Below are 19,673 nucleotides of genomic sequence, written 5' to 3'. Positions count from 1 at the left end.
TCAGCTTTCACTCCTTTCCCCTCTCACCACTCCCTCCCCTCTCACTACTCCCTCCCACTCCCTTCCCTCTCACCCTCCCTCCCGTCTCACCACTCCCTTCCAGGCCTTTGCCCAATTTTTACTTTTCATCTCCTTGTGTGCATTATAAATTTTTTACCTACTATCGATTTGAGCCCAAAACCACAGGTGAGAGAATAACTAAGTGGAGTAGTCTCAGAGCAAATGTCCTAACCATTTTCAAATCTTCCATGTAGAACCAAATTACATACCAACTTCGATGTTATTGCTCATTTCTTTTAACTGAATAAAAATGGCTTAAATGACAATAACTAGGATGATACCTGTGTTTGCTTTAAATTCTTTATTATCCTGAATATAAAAGACAGAAGTCCTCTAGGATATAACAGAGTTCTTTATGTGGAAACATTATTTTTTTACAAGTGAAAAAATAAATACCTCTTGGAATAAAGGCTTATAATGCTAATATGTGCCATAAAAAAGTAGAGTTTTAATATTTGACAAAATGTCTGTGCAAAGAAACAAATGCATAAACACATTACTGCTACATTAAGGCAATATGAAAAGTATACTCAGAAATCTCAGTAAAGTGACAGTGTAGTTCCTAGCTTTAACTCAGCTAGTATTGCACCCGATAAGGTCACGTAGGTTTCCTGACATCCTTGAAAACCTGCTAACTAACCAGCTTCCAAAATGCCCAGTGGGAGTGAAAAATATGTCTAAGAATAGAGAAACCAAAGAACCCCATGGCGGGATCCACCCAAAGAAAATCTAAACACTTACTTTTTAAAAAGCACATACGCAAACCAAAAAAAAAAAAAAAAAAAACCAACAAAACAAAACAAAACCCCGCTAAAGCACACAACAAGGAGGCAGTATCTAGAAATGTATGATAAGGCTGAGGACCTCGGGTCATTCAAGCACAGCAATACCCATGGGTGAAGCTGGCGGCGAGGGCCCAGGAGTGAAGACGGGACCTCACGGGTGCCGGGGCGTGGTGTGGGTGAGCGAGGCTTCCCCGTCCAGGAAAGCGCTCTCCCTTTCCAGTCTTAAAATGTCCCACCAATCCAAAGCCCAAGGAGTGCTCGACTGTGCCAGAGACCCTTCAACCAAACTGGCAGCATCTGATCACCCAAAGGCCAGGGCACAGCGGGCAGGGAAGGGAAAGAACGGAGCTGCTCCCGGCTGTCTGTTGCCCCGTCCCATTGAAACCTGCACCTCGGCTGCCAAACTGTCCGGAGTCACGGGATGGACCCTGAGACCTGCCTGCATCCCAGTCATTCTTGAACAAGTTATAAAAACAGAAATGACATATAATGACAACTATTTAAGAAAAATGTTCCTATTAAAAATGTTCCGCTCTCCATGACCTTACAAAAAGAACCAAGTAAATTCGTAAAACTAATTCTGACAAAGCCTGCCGCAGGTGGGAGCCTCCCTCAGGGTGCACCGCGGAGACTTAGGAGGTCATTTGTACCCACTTCTTGGCTACGCTGCCACTTAACTGACACAGAAGACCTTACCTATTCCTTTACTTGATCATAAAAAAACGCAAGACAAGGAATGTGTCCACGTTCCAGAGTCTTCCAGGCCCCCACCCCGGGGGTGTTGGTTCTGCACACAGATGTGGTTTTGGAGTGAGAACTTGTGTTCTGGTTTTTCATCTTTTTTCTTTGTTTTTTCAATGCGGCGTGGCAGATGGGTGGCTGGGAGTGGGGTTCTCTCCACAGTTGTCCTTCTTATACTTTACAATAGTGCAGTTCGTGGAAATATGGCGTGTCGATGGACGCAGGACAGGCTAGATGACAGTGAGGTTGAGGAGGCTGGTGTGCGTGGGCAGGTAGACGTGCTGCACGTGCTCCACGCGGGACCTGCAGACTGGGCATGACTGGAGAGAGAAGCCAAGAGCACTGGTTAGACGCCTCTGCAGGGCCTGAGTGCCCGCCCTGGACCTGCTGCCTGCAGTGCTCTTAGTGAGTTGTGACCATGGTGACCTCTGAGCCTTCAACTGCAGAGGTCTTTCAGCTAAACTCTACATGGGCACACTGAGCCAACGGTGTGGCCCCTCCAAGAGTAGAGGATGACACCTCATGCAGGAGGCCCTGTGCAGACTGGCCCTGGACCACCATGACCAGATGGATGCCCACGAGGCTGGGAACGCGGCTCTGCTCTGCTTGCAGGCAACAGCTCTATGTTCCTAGGGTCCTGAGCAAGGACGTGCCCTTCACCAGCACTAAGGCAGACTTGGGTACAAGGGTCAGAATCTGGCAGAAAAAAGGCCAGTACATGTTTGTGCCTGGGAAAATAACTCATGGTCGCAGCATGACCACTCTCAGGAAGGACACCATGGTCCTGTGGACTTGGTTTCCAGCCCTTTAGGAACTTGGAAGCAGCTTCCAAAGGACGAGGTGACAGTTAGGGCTAGGCCACATAAACCCACAGTGATCTTTAGCTGATACTTCTGAGCAAGGGAACAAGTGAAAAAGTTAAGAGGAAATGTAGAAAAGAACAAAAACATGCTATGTGAGTACCTTTCATTTTTTTTGTATTAATATCAAAATGAGTTTGACTTGCTAACAAGTAAGAGCCCATCCAAGAAGGCCCTAGAGACATCGGCAGTAATCAGAGTAAATTCATCACATTAATCAGAATGATAATCGGCCCGGGGCAATGGAAGGTTGGCAAGGACTGCAGCGTCCTAACATTCTTTCTGAAGCACAAGGCGAGTAAGAAGACCGTCCCCCAGGGTCAGCCAGCCCCAGGAGCACGCAGCAGTGGAGGAGGCCTGCGTTCCAGGCTGGATTTTGCCATCAACTAGGTGCCAGATCTGAAGACTACCTTAGGAATCTGGACCTCATTTCCAGAACTTGAAACAAGCCTGCGATTTAGAGCAATTCTGCTGGTGAAAACAGCATGCTATACCCTCAGGCACCAAGCACAGCGACCTTTCCAGGCAGAAGTGGCATTCGCTGCACTGGCCAGCCCCTGGTGGGCACGCGCTCACCACACAGGGCTGTGCCAAGGCAGGCCAGGCCAGCCCCTCACCTGCAGCTGGGCGGCGCAGCTCTCGCAGCACACAGTGTGGCCGCAGGGGCAGAAGGTGGAGTCGATGTCCTCCTCGCAGCACACCATGCACAGCATGGCTTCCTTGAGCTTGCGCAGCTTCTCCTGCAGCGCCCGGGTCTGCTGGCAGCTGAAGCCCTCGCAGCTGCTACAGTTCATGCTGCTATCTGAGGACTTCAGGGGAGAGCTGGGGGGGCTCTGGTCACTCCTGGAAATGAGGTCCACAACGCCAGCGTTGTACAGAGCCCTTCTGGCGTGGTCGTACACCTCCTTGGATGTTCTTTTAATATCGAAGACATACTTCTTGCCGAGGTTAATGTTTTCGTTTAGAAACAGAGATGCCAAGTGGCCCTTCAAGTCACGACTGTACTGCATCATGACGGCGCTGGTCACTGTGTCACACCTGTGAGGAGAGATGGAACATCTGCTTTAATGCCCAAGAGCCAGGGCAGATCCATAACAGACCTCTTGACACTGCTGCCAATACGAAAGTCGTGTCCACAGACATTTGGCGCAGGCCTGGGAGCAGGCTCTTCCCTCGCTGTGTGTGCCGAACAGCCCAACGACTCCACCTCTGTACTGTTCAAATCCCTCTGAAGTGCCTCCTATGAAGCACCCAGCAATACAGAGCAGTGACCCTCTGCTCTGTCTCCAGGGCATGAGCTGAAGTCCATAGCAGCTTGAGGAAGAGAAAGGACATTTGTCTTTGAAGCATTTGCTTTTGTGTTTAAAATGCCGACAATTTGTCCATTCTGCTCCACAATCTGTAGGTCTATTTTAAAATAAAATATTTTAAGGCTTTCTACCAATTACATTTTTTGGCTTCACTTTTCCGGATATTTTAGTCCAATCACAACTCGGCTTCAAAATACCCTTTAGAATGAGGGGATCAATATTGTTATTAAAAAATCCTCAGTGTGTTGCTAGTGAGGATTCCGAGCAGGACCTCTCCCGGGAGGGCAAGATGACCTGTCATCCTTCTGCCAAAAAAGGGCAAAGCTGTAGCAGAACAGGCCCAGCCGCCCAGGGCCCCTCAGGAGAGGGGTGGGTAGGAGAGGAAGGTGAGAGAAGCAGGAGAAACTGTGCAGCCCACGCGGATGCACCTTCTGTGGGGAAATGGAACTATATTGATAAGGACTCCATTGTGACTGTGACCACAGAGACAAGATGTCCCAAAGCATTCCTTCCCACTTCTTCAATTTGTACAAGATGAAACCATAGAAAGCCACATGTCACCTAACATTCCCGAGGCACAGAGCCAGCTCTTGAGTGCCCCATGGTACATGCCTGTAGAATGCGTGCGTCTCGGTGATTGCTCGGTAGAGCCCACTGGCCGCCCTGGTGCTGATCATTTTAAACAGGAGCACGATGCTGTTCCCAGACTCCTTGGTGACTGTCAAGTACACGTTCTTTCCTGACTGGGTAGCCATCTGCACCACAGGGTAAGCTATCCTAAGAGACAGGAAGACAGAGTGAGCAGGCCCAGGTGGAGCCTCAGGAGGGTACCCATTTGCCCACAACACAGCAGGAAAATCAGACATTCAATCTGGAACGACCCCATAACCCTTGTTCCCAACACCCAGGCAGGCCGGAAAGCAGTCCTGCAATGTGAAATCCTGGAGGAGTCTGACCTCATTCGAACCTTCCTTTACAGGCACATCTTTTTCCTGCACATCAAGGAGTCGCTCTTGGCAGGCCACCTCCAGTGTTCCCCAGAGCAGGGAACACACCTGCCCCCCAGACCCACCAAGTTTGGGGGCCCCTTGTCATGCAGGAATAGGTAATTAAGATGCCCATTAGGACTCTTGACTTCATTTTGGGTGAGTGCACCTGAGGGTGTGAGACTAAGAGATTTTCATGGCAGTGAATTTATTTGAAAAACACTAACTACCACATAAACACACTGTGGGTCAACACCAATTAAATGGCCATTGAGACCCGAGTAATTAATGTGAAGACCCCAGTGGAACATCTCCTTCCTCAGAGAGGACTGCCTGCCTCGTCCCTCCCTATCTCCTGATTTCATGTCGAGAGCTGCCATGTGCACAGATGCCTGGGTTACCTATTTATGGGGCTGAAGTCTTCCTTGCAGACTGAGATTCCCTCGGGTCCCACCCCAATGAGGAGCTTCTGCCCTTCGCTGTCCCTCACGGCGTGCCACTCTATGCCGTAGTTCTCCATGGCAGACACGATCTGCAGAACCTGGTACTCGGCCGAGGCCTGGCTGGTGCCCTCCAGCTCCTTGTGCTTTGCAACGATGCTGCAGAACAAGAGAAGGTGGGGTTACCCAGAGGGACACATCCAAAGACCAACCTGGACAATCTTCACTAGTACAGGACATGACGTCGTCATTTGTGAGCCACAAAACCATCAACTATATATTATTGATGTTTCATTTATTTAGCAAAATTACCACATAAAATACTTCTAAGACACTGTTCAAGATGGAAACCATCATATGTTCAGTCGAGAACTCTTTGGGGGATGTTGGATAAGGATGAATTGAAAGATTTAAGGAAAATCTCTAAAAACATTCACAAGAAGAATTTATGTGTGGACCTCCTCATGCCTTTGTCTAACATACTTCATAAGCTTCACTAGACTCTGGCATTATATGGGATCGATTAGATCATCTGCAACTGAAGAAAATGAGTGCTATCGCCTCTTTGGGGCAGAAGAGCCTCTCAGGTGGCCCTTGGTGGTCCTGCCTCCTCACACCCTTGAGTGTGGGCTGGATTCACAACTGGCTGCTAGTGAACAGAATTCGGAGGACTCATGACATGTGACTCACTCTGAGATCAGCCCTCCCTGAGCTCAGGGGGCAAGGGAGGGAGGCTGCCAGCACACCACAGGGCTATCCTGGAAGTGGGTCCTCCCTCAGCTGAGCCTTCACAGGACTGAACTCCAGCAGCCTAAAGGCAGCCCATGAGAGTTCAGGACGCCTGGGACCCAGGGGGGCCATGGCTACATTCCCAAACTGGACACTCTCAGTCACAGAGAGATAATGCTGTTGTTTTAAGCCACCAAGTTTGGGGGTCCCTTGTCATGCAGGAAGAGGTAACTAAGAGGCCCATTAGGACTCTTGATCTCGTTCTTGCAGGGATGAAGAAAACACCAGTACACACGATAAACTCTTCACTGTAGGAGACCTAAGTTCCTAAAAAGCCAGATGTTTAAGAGATTCTCATTATGTATGACATTTTATATAAAGGTATGTGTTTGTATAAACTGTTTTGTGTTTGTAAATTTCTGAAGGAAACAGCTAATGAATCTTCTGAAGACTCCTGGCTAGAATGTGCAATGCCCCCCAACCTCACAAATGATCTGCACCACAAGTTCTCTCTTCCCGGACATTCTTGTCAAGTTGAGAGCCTGGGCCCTCCGCGCTGGCCCGGGCAGCCTCACCTGTTCAAGGCAGCACTGGAGAGCTCCTTCGCACACAGCTCCTCGTAGTTGTACTTGGCAGTGTTCTGATTATAGTCCCCAAACTTGGTCTGGGCCAGGAGGGCACTGAGTTCCACAGCCTGCTCTGGGGAACACTGGAGGTGGCCTGCCAAGAGCGACTCCTTGATGTGCAGGAAAAAGATGTGCCTGTAAAGGAAGGTTCCAAAGAGGTCAGACTGGGGAATAACTGGACATCAAACCCAACCTGCTGGGCGGGGGAGCGGCTGAGCGGTGCAGCACTTGCCTGGCAAGTAGGAGGCCCTGGGCTCCATCCCCAGTACCACAGAAAACAGACACAAGGACAAATACAACCTGCGGAGCAATTACATAGTCAAGTACTCGCCTTTTAAGGAAAGAAAACATCAATTTAGAAAAATGACACTAAATATACTTACCATGATAAAGCCCCTTTTAATCATGAACATTAAGACAAAATAACATTAAGACGAACTTTCTCTGGAATAAAAATTGTAATCCAAACAGGTCATCTAACAAAGACAAGTTCAGCAGCAGTCAGGTCACAACATGTAAAATACTCAAACACAAGTTTCTACACTGTTTTAAAATAAATAATCTTCATCAGAAAAACTATCTTGAAATGAATTCTGATATAATCTTAAGGAATTTTTAAAGAAGAATGTGCCTCAGCTCACTCACACAACCCCCATTTCCAAGAATCACACCTGCCCCCCAGACTTCACCCGGGAAGTTCAGCTCCTTGGAAACCAAGCACCTCTTCCTTCCAGTAAGTCCAGACTCACATTTACCCAGCCTCCCACCTCCACCTATCTAATAGTCTCTGAGAGCCCTTTAGACCAGTTCCATCACCCATCGTCCCTTGTGCCTCCTCAGCCATCAGTCCTCTTCGCAGCTCTCAACCAAGAGCTTCCCACCCTCACGGCTCCCTCCTCCAGACTCTGCCAGCCCCCCTTGCAGGCCGCCATTTCTCTGCTCTGATCCTTCAAGGGATCCCCACTGTCTGCTAAGGAAGCACCACAGTGGCCTGAAACCCAGCCTCCTCTGCTGTCCCCAGCTTTCCAGCCACAGATGTTATCATGTCCTCCAGCAGCTGTGCCCAGGAAAGGGACAATTCCTGTGCTTAGGAACCCTGGTCTTGCTGTTCCCTCTGTCCTGATGGCTGCTCTTCCTGGATACCTGGGGTCGATGTTGGATATACACCTCTTTCTGTCACAGGGCTGGGTGTATCGTAACTGTTGGCAGGGTTTAGACAGCTGCACAAATTTGACTTCAAAGAGCTCCATAGGCACAGGTACAGCTGCAGGTAACTGTGATTATTTGATGTCCCAACCTTAGTTTTGTTCTGTTTGAGCCTGGCCTAACTGTGCACCATACCAGTCTACATGATCAAAAGGCTTTTCCGTTACACTTACAAAGTCCTGGGGAAATTAAGATTACAAACTCCTGGGAATTTAAAATTTTATTCATATTGCCCAAAATTCTGGAAAGTCTTTACGCTTTCATAGAAAAGGTTGGCCTAAGTTACAAAATTTGTCCCCAGCAATGTGGTGCCCTAACCTTACTGAGATGATTTGTGGTTGCCTCTGAAAAGTGCTTAATGACACAAACCCCTCCCATTAATAAGTGAGTCATGGCCGCTGGTGATGCTTAGGCACCAGGTAAGCTCAGTCCCCCCTCCACCAAGGGTGACAGCCTTCCTCCAGCCCCACGCTGTCTGCTCACACACGCCACCTGTGCGAGACATTCCAGGCAGAGGAAGAGGAGAAAAGAGAGCTTCAAACATGAGGAGTCCCAAGATGTCAGGTTGACAGAGCCACCATCTGCCTGAACATTCAAATCCAATCATTCGTGCCTTTAATAATGATAACAAAATATTTAAGATGATCAAACTCTGCCAAATACTGCAGTTTTCTCCTTATTCAAAGCCCTCGTAAGACACCACAGTAAGAATGCACAACAGCACTGAAAGAGGGTAAACATGGTTTTTATTAACCCAAACATCTGTTAGTCTTTAAAGTATTTCTGACATACTGCCACACTGAGAAGGGCCCCTGCTGAGGCAAAGAAATCATACACAAAAACCCCCCAAAACCTGGCTTTAAAATAGCGGGTCCCAGCATTCCCACAAAACCCTGAGTCACAGCACGGCTCCAGCCCTCGGAGGCCTTCCAGATGGCCCTGGGTGGACTTCATCTTGCTAACATACCTGTCTGTCCATCGGGAGCGCTTTTAGGAAACTACTGGCTGAATGTAGGTTCAAGAAGAAATTATGTGAGAAAAGATTTGAAGGTCATCACTGCCAACCAAGTCTTCTCAATCAATCCCGGCTTTCCTAAAGGCCTCTTTGAACTTATTTTCCTGGTATAAAATTAGAAACTACTTCCTGTCTTAAGAAGTAGGAAGTATAGCCTGCAAAAGTAGAGCTTCAAACTTGATTCCATTTCTTTTTCTAAACTACCCATGCCTACTTCTAGAGAGACTGCCAAGTCAGAGGCGAAGCAGCAGTAGGTGACCAGATATCAACAGGGCAGCAGCCTGACAGGAATGCTGGTCCTTTCGGGAATATGGGTCAGAAACAGACAAAGGTGGGGGCGGTGGGGGCGGCGTTTCCTACACACAGTCCAGGCTGCACATGAGCACACCTGACAAACGCCCTCCTTGCTGTCTACAGCCTTTCTACCTGGCCCTTCCTGCATCTTGCCGTTTCATAGCTGCAAAGCCACCTTTTCATCAGATTTGTCACACCCTGCCTGTGCCCAGCCCTGGGCCAGGGTTACAGAATGGACATTTCTAAAGGAACTTATAGCTTTTAGAGCAAAGCCACCAACTGGCCACTGGGTGACAAGGGTTCACTCTCAGGACAGTATCCAGGGTGGGGGAGTGTGTGCAAGGCGAGGGGGTGGCAACCAAGGCCAGCAGCTAGGAGGAGCCATTGGGACACTGCAGGAAGGAGAGGGCAGAGCTGACCCGCGTTTCCAGTAAGGGATTCCGTGACAGCTCAGCGTTAAGAGTGCCTTTGACTCAGGCTTTTGCTCCCATTATCTTCCCCTCTGCCATCTGGCCTGGAAGGTCTGGCTGGCTCCTGGATTTTGCCCTCTCCTTTTTTTTTTTTTTTTTTTCTGAACTGGGTGAAAGGTTACCAATAACATCAAAACAAGCAGATGCAGTCAAAGAAGTCATGCCTGCAGTGATTTTTTTTTTTTTTTTAACAAAAGACTGAAAGTAATGACATGTTTATTCAACATAGAGGACATCCTAGACCACAACAGAAAGAAAGCCTCTGAGAAGAGACAATGTTCTTCGTCACAAGCAAACACATGTGAACGTGTCCTGTGTTTATAGAAGCTCAATTGCATTTTAAAAATTTTCTTGGGGTTCTACTTTGAAATTCATTCTGTAAGTTTTACTAGTCACTAAGAAAATGGATATTTTCAATATATGGGCCACATTTCGGAGCCCAGGGTGAAACACTCTGGCTAATCCATGCCTGGCATCATGTTTACAAATGAATTCACCCTTCTCCAGCATTATGGAAGGTTGGTGGGGTGAATATAAAGATATGTTCGATTTTAATTTCAAGGATCATACAGTGTTATGTTTTTGTTTCAAATAACTGTAAATTGCCTCCTTTTAAAATTAATGCCTTTGATAGTGTTAAGAAATAAAGTTAAATCATTTATCTTTCAAGAGTGTCTAATCAGAGAACTCTGCTGCGAACACTGGCTATCCCTAAAGCAATCACCAGGTCCCCAGAGCAGAGCTTTCTACAACCCAGTTGGGACTCTGCGTGTGCTGGGGCCGAGGCTACTCCAAGGCCACTCTGTTCCACCCTCTAGTTATCTTATAGCATTCTGAAGAGCTTCTCAGGACAAGTATAAAATAACCACATCCAGAAGCATTATTATACTCAGAATTAAGTAACTAACCAAAAACTTCTTTAAAAGAGGCTAGGTAGCTATCTTTAAAAGCTCAGTTACCAGTAACTGAACTGTATTTCTCCCTGAGAACCACAACTGACCCTGGCTAGGTCCAGACTGTCCCTCTCTCAGTCAGACCCCACCGCAATCCCACCTCCCACACCCCCGTCCAATGACTCACTTAACCACACTAGTTAATTTTACAGCAAACTCTAACTGCCAAGTTATATTTTTAAATTACTAAATCAAAACAGAATTGCTATGAGTTTTTTTTTCATTTTCTATCTTAGAACAGAGCAGAAATCAGTTCAAGATGGATCTCAGGCCTGCACGTAGAAGCCCAACTGTAACGGTAGGAGAGCTAAGCATAAGAGAATCTTCATGACTGGGGGATGGCAAAGGTTTCTTAGGACATGTCAGCCAACATCACAGAAGAGAAAAAAATGGTAAATTAGACTTCACCCAAGTTAAAAACTCCTAACTCACCAAAAGGCATAGGAAAATAGGCAAGCCACAGAGAAGACATATTTTTAAAAGTTATATCTGATTGAGAACACATAAAGAAATTGTACATTTTGAAAATAAAAGCCAACAATAAGAATGGGTACATGACTTGAATAGATATGTCACAAAGGAAGACTTAGGATAGGCAAATAAGTACATGAAAATGATTAACATCATTAATCAGAGAAATGCAAATTAGAACTACAGCACTCTACCACTACATGCTCAGGGAAAGGCTGGCTGAACGTGGAGAAGCCTGAGTCCCTCTGCTCTTCAAGGGAGAATGCTCTGGGGAAAGGCCTGGCCATTACATATAAAACCAAACAATTACCTCCTCTATGACCCAGCTACTCTGTTCTTAGGTATTTATTCAAGAGAAATGAAAACACATGTGTCTACAAAAAATAACTTGTACTAGAATGTTCATAGCAGCTTTGCTCATGGAAAACAGGTGTTCATCAATAGGAGTATGGATCAACAAACAGTAGCACATTTGTAAAACGAGGTACCATTCACCAATAAAAAGGGACAATCTGCTGATACACACATCAATATTGACAGATCTAAAAGAATACATGACGAACAAAAGACTTAGACACAAGAGCACACACTGGGCTGGGGAAGCCGCTCAGTGGCAGAGGGCCTGCCTGGCCCACGTGAGGTCCTGGATTCAATCCCCAGAACTGCAATAGAAAAATAAATATACAAAAATAAAAAATAAATCAAAAACAGCATTAAAATACCCTTAGTTTTATCTGTCAAAACTTAGTAAGCAGTATTATTAGGATTTATATACTTCATGCAAATTTTGCATCAAAAGAAAAAAAGAACTATATGCAAACAGGGAGTGCTAGTCAATGAAAGTCATGTACTCAGGATAAAGCATACTTATAACAACTCATTTTGACAATGCATCAAAAAGATGGATGGATGGGTAGAAGAACAAAAAAAAAAAAAAGAAAGAAAAGAAAAAAAGGATACATACACAATAAGGCAGGCATAGTAAACTTAATAGTAGAGTCTAGGCCGGACTGTATAAATGTTGGTTGTGAAGGCCTTTGTATGCTTGAAATTTTTCATGAAAAGAGGCTGAGAAAATCCTAGCTGGTCAAGATTCAGAACTCCACCTCTGTTCTCCATGAGTAAATCATTACCACATACTGACCAAGTTACCTCTCTACTCATACGTAAGGAGATTCTTCTCAAAGCCCAAAATACAAAGCCAGATGACTGAGTGTGTGTTCTTCCTTGGGCCCTGCAGCCGTGAAGAGTGGAGAGCAGCCACAGGGCACTGCCGACTTCAAGGCCAATTACAGTCCCACTAGAAGAAGACCACCCCTGGAAAGCATCAGACCTGAACTTCTGGGAACCACTTACTCCCTCGCAGGAAGTCCCTGCCAGGCACCAATCCAGGCAGTCCAGCAAGCTCTGGCTGCCACCTCCTTCCCTAGGCTGGTCAGGAGAGTGCTCTTCCACAGTGCAGGGTCAGCCAAGGGGCTTTCAGAACCCATCGCCTCTTCAATGCCTTTGGATCATGAGTTACTTGCCAGGTCCTTTGCTGGTACGGAAGAGGGCTGAGACCAGGCTGCAAGAGGACAGCAGAGAAAGAGTCCATCTGCTATTCCTGCCACTGCCCCACATGGATCACCTTGAGTCTGACTAAGTGCCTTCTAAGTAATTCGATTTTAATTTAAATGCCTTTTAAGAAAGTTATTTGACTACTTCATGTTAACACATAAATATCAGAAATTCAAAGAGACCGAAGGTGTCCAGATGGAATTCTTTGACTAAATAACTATCATGTAATAATGCAAACATCCTACACAGTCTTTGCAAAAAGAAAAAACTGAATAGGTAAGTCAGAATATGGAAATCCAATCCATACTTTCTTTGGAAATAGACACATGTCAGATTTTACCAATTTTACTTTTCTGGGGCCTGTTTCGTGTCTGGGAATGCAAAAAAAAAAAAAAAAGTGAGAGAGAAAGAAAAAAAGTGCTATCTACTTTTAGGTACATGGGTGATACAAGAGCATAAACAACACCTTTATAGTATATACACACTGCTGCAACTGCTTCTTACAGAACTGCCCCACCCATATCAAAGTGAATTATGTAAGCATCTTTCACCAACAGACAAGTTAAGAAAGGCTTCGAGCATGATTTACAGGCACTAGCTGGAGCCAATCAGACTCCGCTCTGAACTGGATTGAAGTCATCACTTTCTATATCTGCCCACAGTTGTCACATGGCATTTTCTCTGGGTTCCATGATGCCATCTTTCCTAGATTTCTATATGTCTATGTGATTTTTTGTGTGTGTTGGAAGACAGGAAAAAAAGTTGAATTAATAAGTAGTTAAGACTATAAATTGGCTGAAATTAGATAAAGTTAGGCTATAGCTTAAAATCGTCTGAGCCAGGCACCTCAGCACACCCCTACAGCCCCAGCCGCTCTGGAGGCTGAGGCAGGAGACCTGCTTGAGTCCAGCTGGGGCAACACAGGGAAGGAAACCCCACGTCTTACAAAGAATATCGAAAACAGAAACAGAACCATCTGAACATCAGAAAAGGTCCAAGGGAATGGCTGTCCATTTTAGATTAGGAACTAACAGCCAATAAACTGGTGATCTGGAATATGGTGGAGGGGGCCAAAGAGGAAGGCAAGGAATGCCATCACTAAACAGAAAGGAATACCACGTGACATTTTTTAATGGTGACATTTCCTTTAACTATTCTTTTTTCTATTTACAGAAGCAAACAAAAACATTACAGTATCTATAAGAAACTTTGTGGTGGTTAACCCCATTTTTATTTCTAGATTCTAAATTCACTGATTGAACAACTGTCTTATAAATTAGCACCTGCTAGACTCTGGAGATGCAATGTTGATCAATGTCAATGGAATTTAGATTATCAGAGTGACTGACAATAAACAACTGTCACATAAGTAAACGCAGTGTTATAAGCTCATGAATGCTACAAAGGAAAGACCCAAGGTGTCTGGGGGGTGTGTAGTCTCCTGGGAGCTGCAGCACTAATGACTGAGCTCGGGCCAGAATGGCTGGAGGGACTGAACAGGGCACTCATCAACCTTGACACAGCTGGCGTCACTGAAGTCTTGAAGAACTGCAATGTCCAAGACTAGAGTGTGTCCCTGAACACTCAGATGAAGCACATACCTCTCTAATTTCTGGATTTGAAAATGTTGGCAAAATTCAGTCAGGATAGTTATGAATAAATGAAAGCCTTTGAAGAGCAAAAATTTCCACGATGGTTATAATTTCAGATCTCCTTCCAGAATACATTAATTTGTTTCACTTTTTGTTTAAATCAACAGCACCGCAAACATCTGCTGAAAAGACTTGCTGTCTCCATCTCTGAATGGTGCCAGCTAGTCTGAACAGGACTCTCCTTTTACTTTTGAGGCAAACAACCATATGGGTAGGACCACATCTAAATTGAGGCCAAATCAGAGACCAGATTAACCCTACCCACCAAGCCAAGCCAAGCCAAGCCAATACCAGATATGTTTTCTCTGTCTTCAAAGGAAGATACTTAGGAAAACATTAAGAAAATAATACAGATGAAGCAGAAGCAAAGTGGGGAAGCTATGGCGAGGAGGCATTCAGAGACTATCTCTTCTTGGGCTTTCAGCAGGGCTCAGGCCTGGTGGTTAATGACACAGTGGGACCCAGCACACAGGGCTTCTGCCTGGGTCCCAGGGCTCTCCATGATAAGCAGGCCTTCCTGCTTGTTACTATAATCTGATGTAGACTAGTATGTTAACTGCCTCCAGTTAGGCCAGCTCTACCCTGAGCAGCCTACTTAATTGTCCACAAAGGACAACTAAGCCAGAATATTTCAGAACCATTTAATAAACTGTCCAGCCGCTTTCGGTATACTAAATGCACCCTCATGACTTGACTTAGTAAAAAATCAACTCTAATAACTGGATTGTCATAGCTGCATTTACTCAATTCATAAGCACATTAATTATATTTTCACAAAGTTTTATAACAAAAGCTGGAATATCAAAAAGCTTATCAACAAGCTTTATTTTACTAAAATATCATTAAGGGGAAATAAGTGTTTTTGTTCTTCAGTGTCATGCATGCAAAAACAATGCTAATTGTAAACTGGACCTAGTACAACTTCTGCTGCCCTAATTAAAAGGTACAAATGGTAATTACAAATCACTTTATCAAGTTATTAAAGCAGAATGTGATATAAACCTCAGGTGGCATTTTATTAGAGATTTGTATTTTAGCCAATCCTACACACACACACAAGCAAAATTCACTAATATATTAAACAGCAAATTGAAAGTTTATATCACACTAACCTTTCAATAGGATTTGAAAAAGGAAATAAAATCAATTAAAATTACCCAAACTAGCTAGACATACTCTTTGAATGCTATTAGCTATAAATCTCAAGAGTCAAAGTCAATTGAGTCAAGAAAAGAAAAATCAAGAGAGGAAATTTGATTCAAGTTCTAATTCATAAAATGTCTCTCTTTCTTGCATGAATAAAATGGATTTGATCATTGTACTGACCCAATTACAGGAAAGACCTAGTAGAGACCACCTAGTACTTAATTATACAGTATGAATGCTTTCATAGTACAAATGTATTATACTATTATCACTTCCATTGTTTAAATAAAGTATCGGGTCCTCTGAGTTTCTGCAGATATAAAAACTCAATTTGTGTCATCAAAATAGGGTCATATGGAGACCCTGAAGTAACTGCAAAATCAAAATATGACTATACAATGAAAAATCCAATGTTTTGTTAAATTTTTTTTACTCAACTGCCAAGTCATGAAGTGCAAAGCACAAGCTTTCATTAATTAGCTTTATATTTAAAAAAAATCTGATTAATAAAGACAACTAAAACATTGTTAAGCACGGAATGACTTGAATATTTTGTGAGATATTTTAAGAAGCACTAAATATTCAAAATGCTAGCTTCCTTCAGAAAGTAAATTAAAGATTTCCTCAATCTTTAAAGCTCCATAGCAAGGCAAAGTAGAGATTTCAAATTCAAATGAATAATTATAAAACATTTCTATCAGTTCTATGGTAAACAAACAAACAAACAAAAAAACCGACACGTTAAAAACTCCTAGGGGATTTTGCTCACTCCTCATTATTCAAAATTCTCAGAATCACATTTTTCACATGCATGGCAGATTCCCAAGTCAAAGGATTATGAAAAACACTGGTGCTTAGATCCAAAGTTCGCTATATTTTTTAAGGCAGTCATTTTCTTTTATTTGACATGCTGCTGTAAGATTTAAGTCTCTGGCATTTCAGCAGTAAATATTAAACATCACTTTCCTTGTATGGCACATCTTTAAGAAAAAGTATCAGTCCAGAGGGAACATAGTATCTGTTTGAAAAAGGAGACCTCTGGCTTTAGTCTGCCACTATTGATGGGGTTATTGTTTATTTTTTTTAACAACAGAGAAATTCAACAGTCTAAACAACAGATATATTTAATCTATCTGTGGGGTGGAATTCAGTTACAATGGCCTTCAAAGAGTTCTTTATTAAGTTTTCATAAAAGTTAAAAACTTAAAATTCTGCATGAAGCCCAGAGCTCTCTGCTACACACTGTAATCTGACACTAGGCTGAAGAAGTTGACCAAGTTTTAAGTAACCCAAGAGGAACTGTTTCCTGCTTTCAGTTAGAGCGGTCTACAGTGACCTGTAATAACACCACTCAGGCGAGGTTACTATAGGGCATGAGATGCTGCTATCAGGAAGTCAGTTTCAGAGCTGTTTCTTTTGGTCTGTTAAGATTTCAACCCTTTTCTCCCAGTAAGTTTATAAAGACAACAAAAACAAAACAATAATTGGAAAATGCACCCAGGCCAACTATGCAGCCCCCTCTTCACCTCAACAAATAGAGTATAATACAGGAAACCAACTTAAGTTATGAAAAACTCAGTCTTCGGTAACACAAATTTGCTGGGGGACAGTGATCCCTTCTAAAAGGAATCAAAGGTGTATTACCATTGGTTTACTTTGGCCTCACTTTACCTCGTCTGCTCCTGTAAGATGAGATGAGGTTCCACGAAGAACTTGACTCTCAGCTTAAGCCGGTAGGGCGCTAGCCCATCCATCTGCTGGGAGATCCGGTTTCTCAGATTTAGCCATAAACTTTCACCTTTGCTACCCGTAAACTGCAGTCCAAAATAATCAACTTCTATGATTCCCAATCGCCTGCACACCTAAAACAAAAATGAACGCAGCATGGATGAGCAAATGGTACACAGTTAGAGCAGACCCAAGGGCTGTCTGTATCCAAGACTGCCCCGTGATTTTTACAAAGTTCAACGATGCTACAATTCCCCGTGTAAACTGGGGAAACAAAATTCTAAGACTGATGTCGAAACCTAGCTCTGGTATGGAAGCTCGTCCTACCTTGACTATCAACAGCATGATTGACTGCAGTAGAGAAAAAGGAGTCCCCCAAAGTAGCCCTGTAGAAAGGCTGAGGAGGGGCAGCCACAGGGTAGTTTCCCCCTTAATCCCATCTCTGGAATTCCCTCCACCAGCACAATCTGCACAGCTGATCTGGCAGCTTTATTATCTGGACAATTTTAACCATCTGGATTCCAAAAAACAAACACATTGAGGAAAGACGCCACAAGTGTCAGCTAAGCTTTTTCCAGCTAAGCGGTTTTCCAAACATCTCAGGTCTCGAGGATTTGAAGGCAGGGTGTCTCACAGGGATCAAAGGCTCTGTCTGCCATACCAACCATTCATGCACTGTAGGGCACCTTTCTTCACTCTCACCGAATCGCATGCCTGAAGACAACCCGGCAGTAGACAGCCCAAACCTCTCCAAGTCCTCTCTCCCCTGCAAATCCCCAGCAGGTGAACGGGCGGTTGGAGAAGCAGAATGAGACAAGGACCCGGCCTGACTGCCAAGGAAGCCCGGGACCCAAGACTACCTCGAGCCACCCAATCCTGGCACACGAGTGGCGCTGCCAGGCCCTGCGGGGACCCGTGGGCGGCATCACGCGCACACCTGCAGCAGGTGTGCCGGTCCACCTTGTTTGGGGAAAGTAACGGGTTAGGGGACGGGGTGGCAGCTCCCGGCTGTACCCGCGACCCTGGCGCCGGGGTCCCGGGCGCGCGCGTCCTCCGTGCCCCACATGCACGCCTGGCGCGCCCCACGCCCGCGGGGAGGAGGCGGCTCGAGCCGGGCGCCTGGGGCGCGTTCTCCCCGGCCGCCGCTGCAGCGCCGCGGGGCCCCTGGCAGGCACCGGGCGCCTGACACGCTGCGAGGCCCCTCGGCCCCGGGGTGCCGGCCGGGGCCCCCAGTCCTCACCTGGTTGAGACAGTCCTCGCCGTTGGCTTTCGCCTCCACCTCCACCTCCATCAGCACCGCGTCCGGCCTCGTCACATAGCACAGCATGGCTGGGGCCGCCGCTGCCGCCACAGCCGCCTCCTCTTTGGTGTCGCGGAGCTGCAAGGCTCGAACCCAGTCCCGGGCTCGACGAGGGTTGGCCCTCTCTAGGCTGCAGCCCGGCAGACACCGGCCCTGCACCCCGCGGTCGCTGCTCGCGTCCCCGCCACCCCCTCGCCCGCCCCACCGGCTGCTGGCTCCCCGGTCCTTGGCGGCGCCGCACTCCAGCAGCCCAACTGCCTGCGCCGCGACCGGGACTCCTCAGATATAGCGGCCCCGCCCCCTTCGGCTCGCGCTCCCGCCAATCACGGCATCCCTGCCCCTCCTCCGCCGCCCTAGCAGCCAATAGCAGCGCCCGCTCGGCTGCAGCCCCGCCTCCCAGCGCCGGCTGAGTTCCCCGGGCCGCCTGGGGAGGTGGCAGCTTGTAGGCGCCGAGAGCTGAGGGAGGAGGGAGGCCCCGGAACACACCCGCTGCCTCTGCCCGCTGGGCGACGCTGCCCGGAGCGAGCTCTCGTCCTGGGCTCCAGGCGGGGACGCCTCCCTGTCGGCGCTTGAATTTAAGATAATTAAACGCTTCCCAGCTGCCACTCTTCTCCAGTAGCGTGGGGTCACTCCGAGAACGCGTTTCGGTTGCAAAAGGAGAAGGGAGCAACCCAAAGCCTAAAGAAAACTATTTTCCACCGGGATCATCCACAGTGGGTTTTGAGAAGGCAGACTTGTTCTTTAGTTCAGGACTTCATCATTGAAAAAACAAAATCCGCGTATAAAAGTTTTTGCAGCTGACCAATAAGCCAGGGGTAGCTTAAAGTTTCTTAAATCAACCCTTTCCAAGGGCTTCTGTGCACTCCATTTTGCGGAATCAGAACACCTTACTGCGCACTAGGCCTTCTCTCTCTCAGGTTGCCCGTCCTATCTCGAGTCTCATCTCACTCATTCATTAAACATTCACTGAGCTCCTGATACCTTGCCTGTCCCTTCTGTTTGACAGACGGTTGTTATCCCCATCTTCAAGGTAAGGGGCTCATCTGGGGATCCAACAGTTGGCATAACCGCAGTAGTACCTATTAATAATTAAAGGTCCACAACTCATCACTCATTGGCCGCCCATTTACCTCTTTGCCAACCATTTACTCTGCCTAGCTAGTTGCTTTCTTAATCCGGTTAACCAGAAGATGTGGTTTTCAGCCTTGGACCTTGGAAAATTTACTTCATCTCTCTCAAGCTGCTATGTCAACAGTAAAACGGAGGCCTATCTACTCTGCCTTCACCGAGCATTTCTGTGAAGCACACCAAAGATAACAAAGCCCCTCAGAACATTTGAATCCC

The 19,673-nt window shown here is 46.1% G+C and overlaps 1 protein-coding gene across 1 annotated transcript; it reads right to left on the bottom strand.

The window, feature by feature from the left end:
• Nucleotides 1–376: 376 nt before the first annotated feature.
• Nucleotides 377–18,547, bottom strand: Mylip (myosin regulatory light chain interacting protein). The gene is made up of 7 exons (XM_076859230.1): nucleotides 18,270–18,547; nucleotides 16,973–17,163; nucleotides 6,487–6,672; nucleotides 5,144–5,341; nucleotides 4,369–4,533; nucleotides 3,064–3,484; nucleotides 377–1,906 (listed from the first exon to the last, which is right to left on the bottom strand). The coding sequence occupies exons 1-7, from the start codon at nucleotides 18,354–18,356 to the stop codon at nucleotides 1,817–1,819; spliced, it is 1,338 nt and encodes a 445-aa protein (XP_076715345.1). The 5' UTR covers nucleotides 18,357–18,547; the 3' UTR covers nucleotides 377–1,816.
• Nucleotides 18,548–19,673: the final 1,126 nt, after the last annotated feature.

This window comes from Callospermophilus lateralis, chromosome 6, assembly GCF_048772815.1.
Source record: "Callospermophilus lateralis isolate mCalLat2 chromosome 6, mCalLat2.hap1, whole genome shotgun sequence".
NCBI lineage: Eukaryota > Metazoa > Chordata > Mammalia > Rodentia > Sciuridae > Callospermophilus > Callospermophilus lateralis.
The sequence above is the reverse complement of the archived record's forward strand: the minus strand, read 5'-3'. Positions and strand labels throughout refer to the sequence as shown.

Excerpts from the sequence above, each read along its gene's own strand:
- Mylip (XM_076859230.1), bottom strand. The coding sequence starts at position 18,356 with ATGCTGTGCTATGTGACGAGGCCGGACGCGGTGCTGATGGAGGTGGAG. Across the intron at positions 5,342-6,486 it reads TCCAGTGCTGCCTTGAACAG|CATCGTTGCAAAGCACAAGG; the intron begins GTGAGGCTGCCC and ends CTTGTTCTGCAG. Across the intron at positions 4,534-5,143 it reads GACTTCAGCCCCATAAATAG|GATAGCTTACCCTGTGGTGC; the intron begins GTAACCCAGGCA and ends CCTGTCTCTTAG.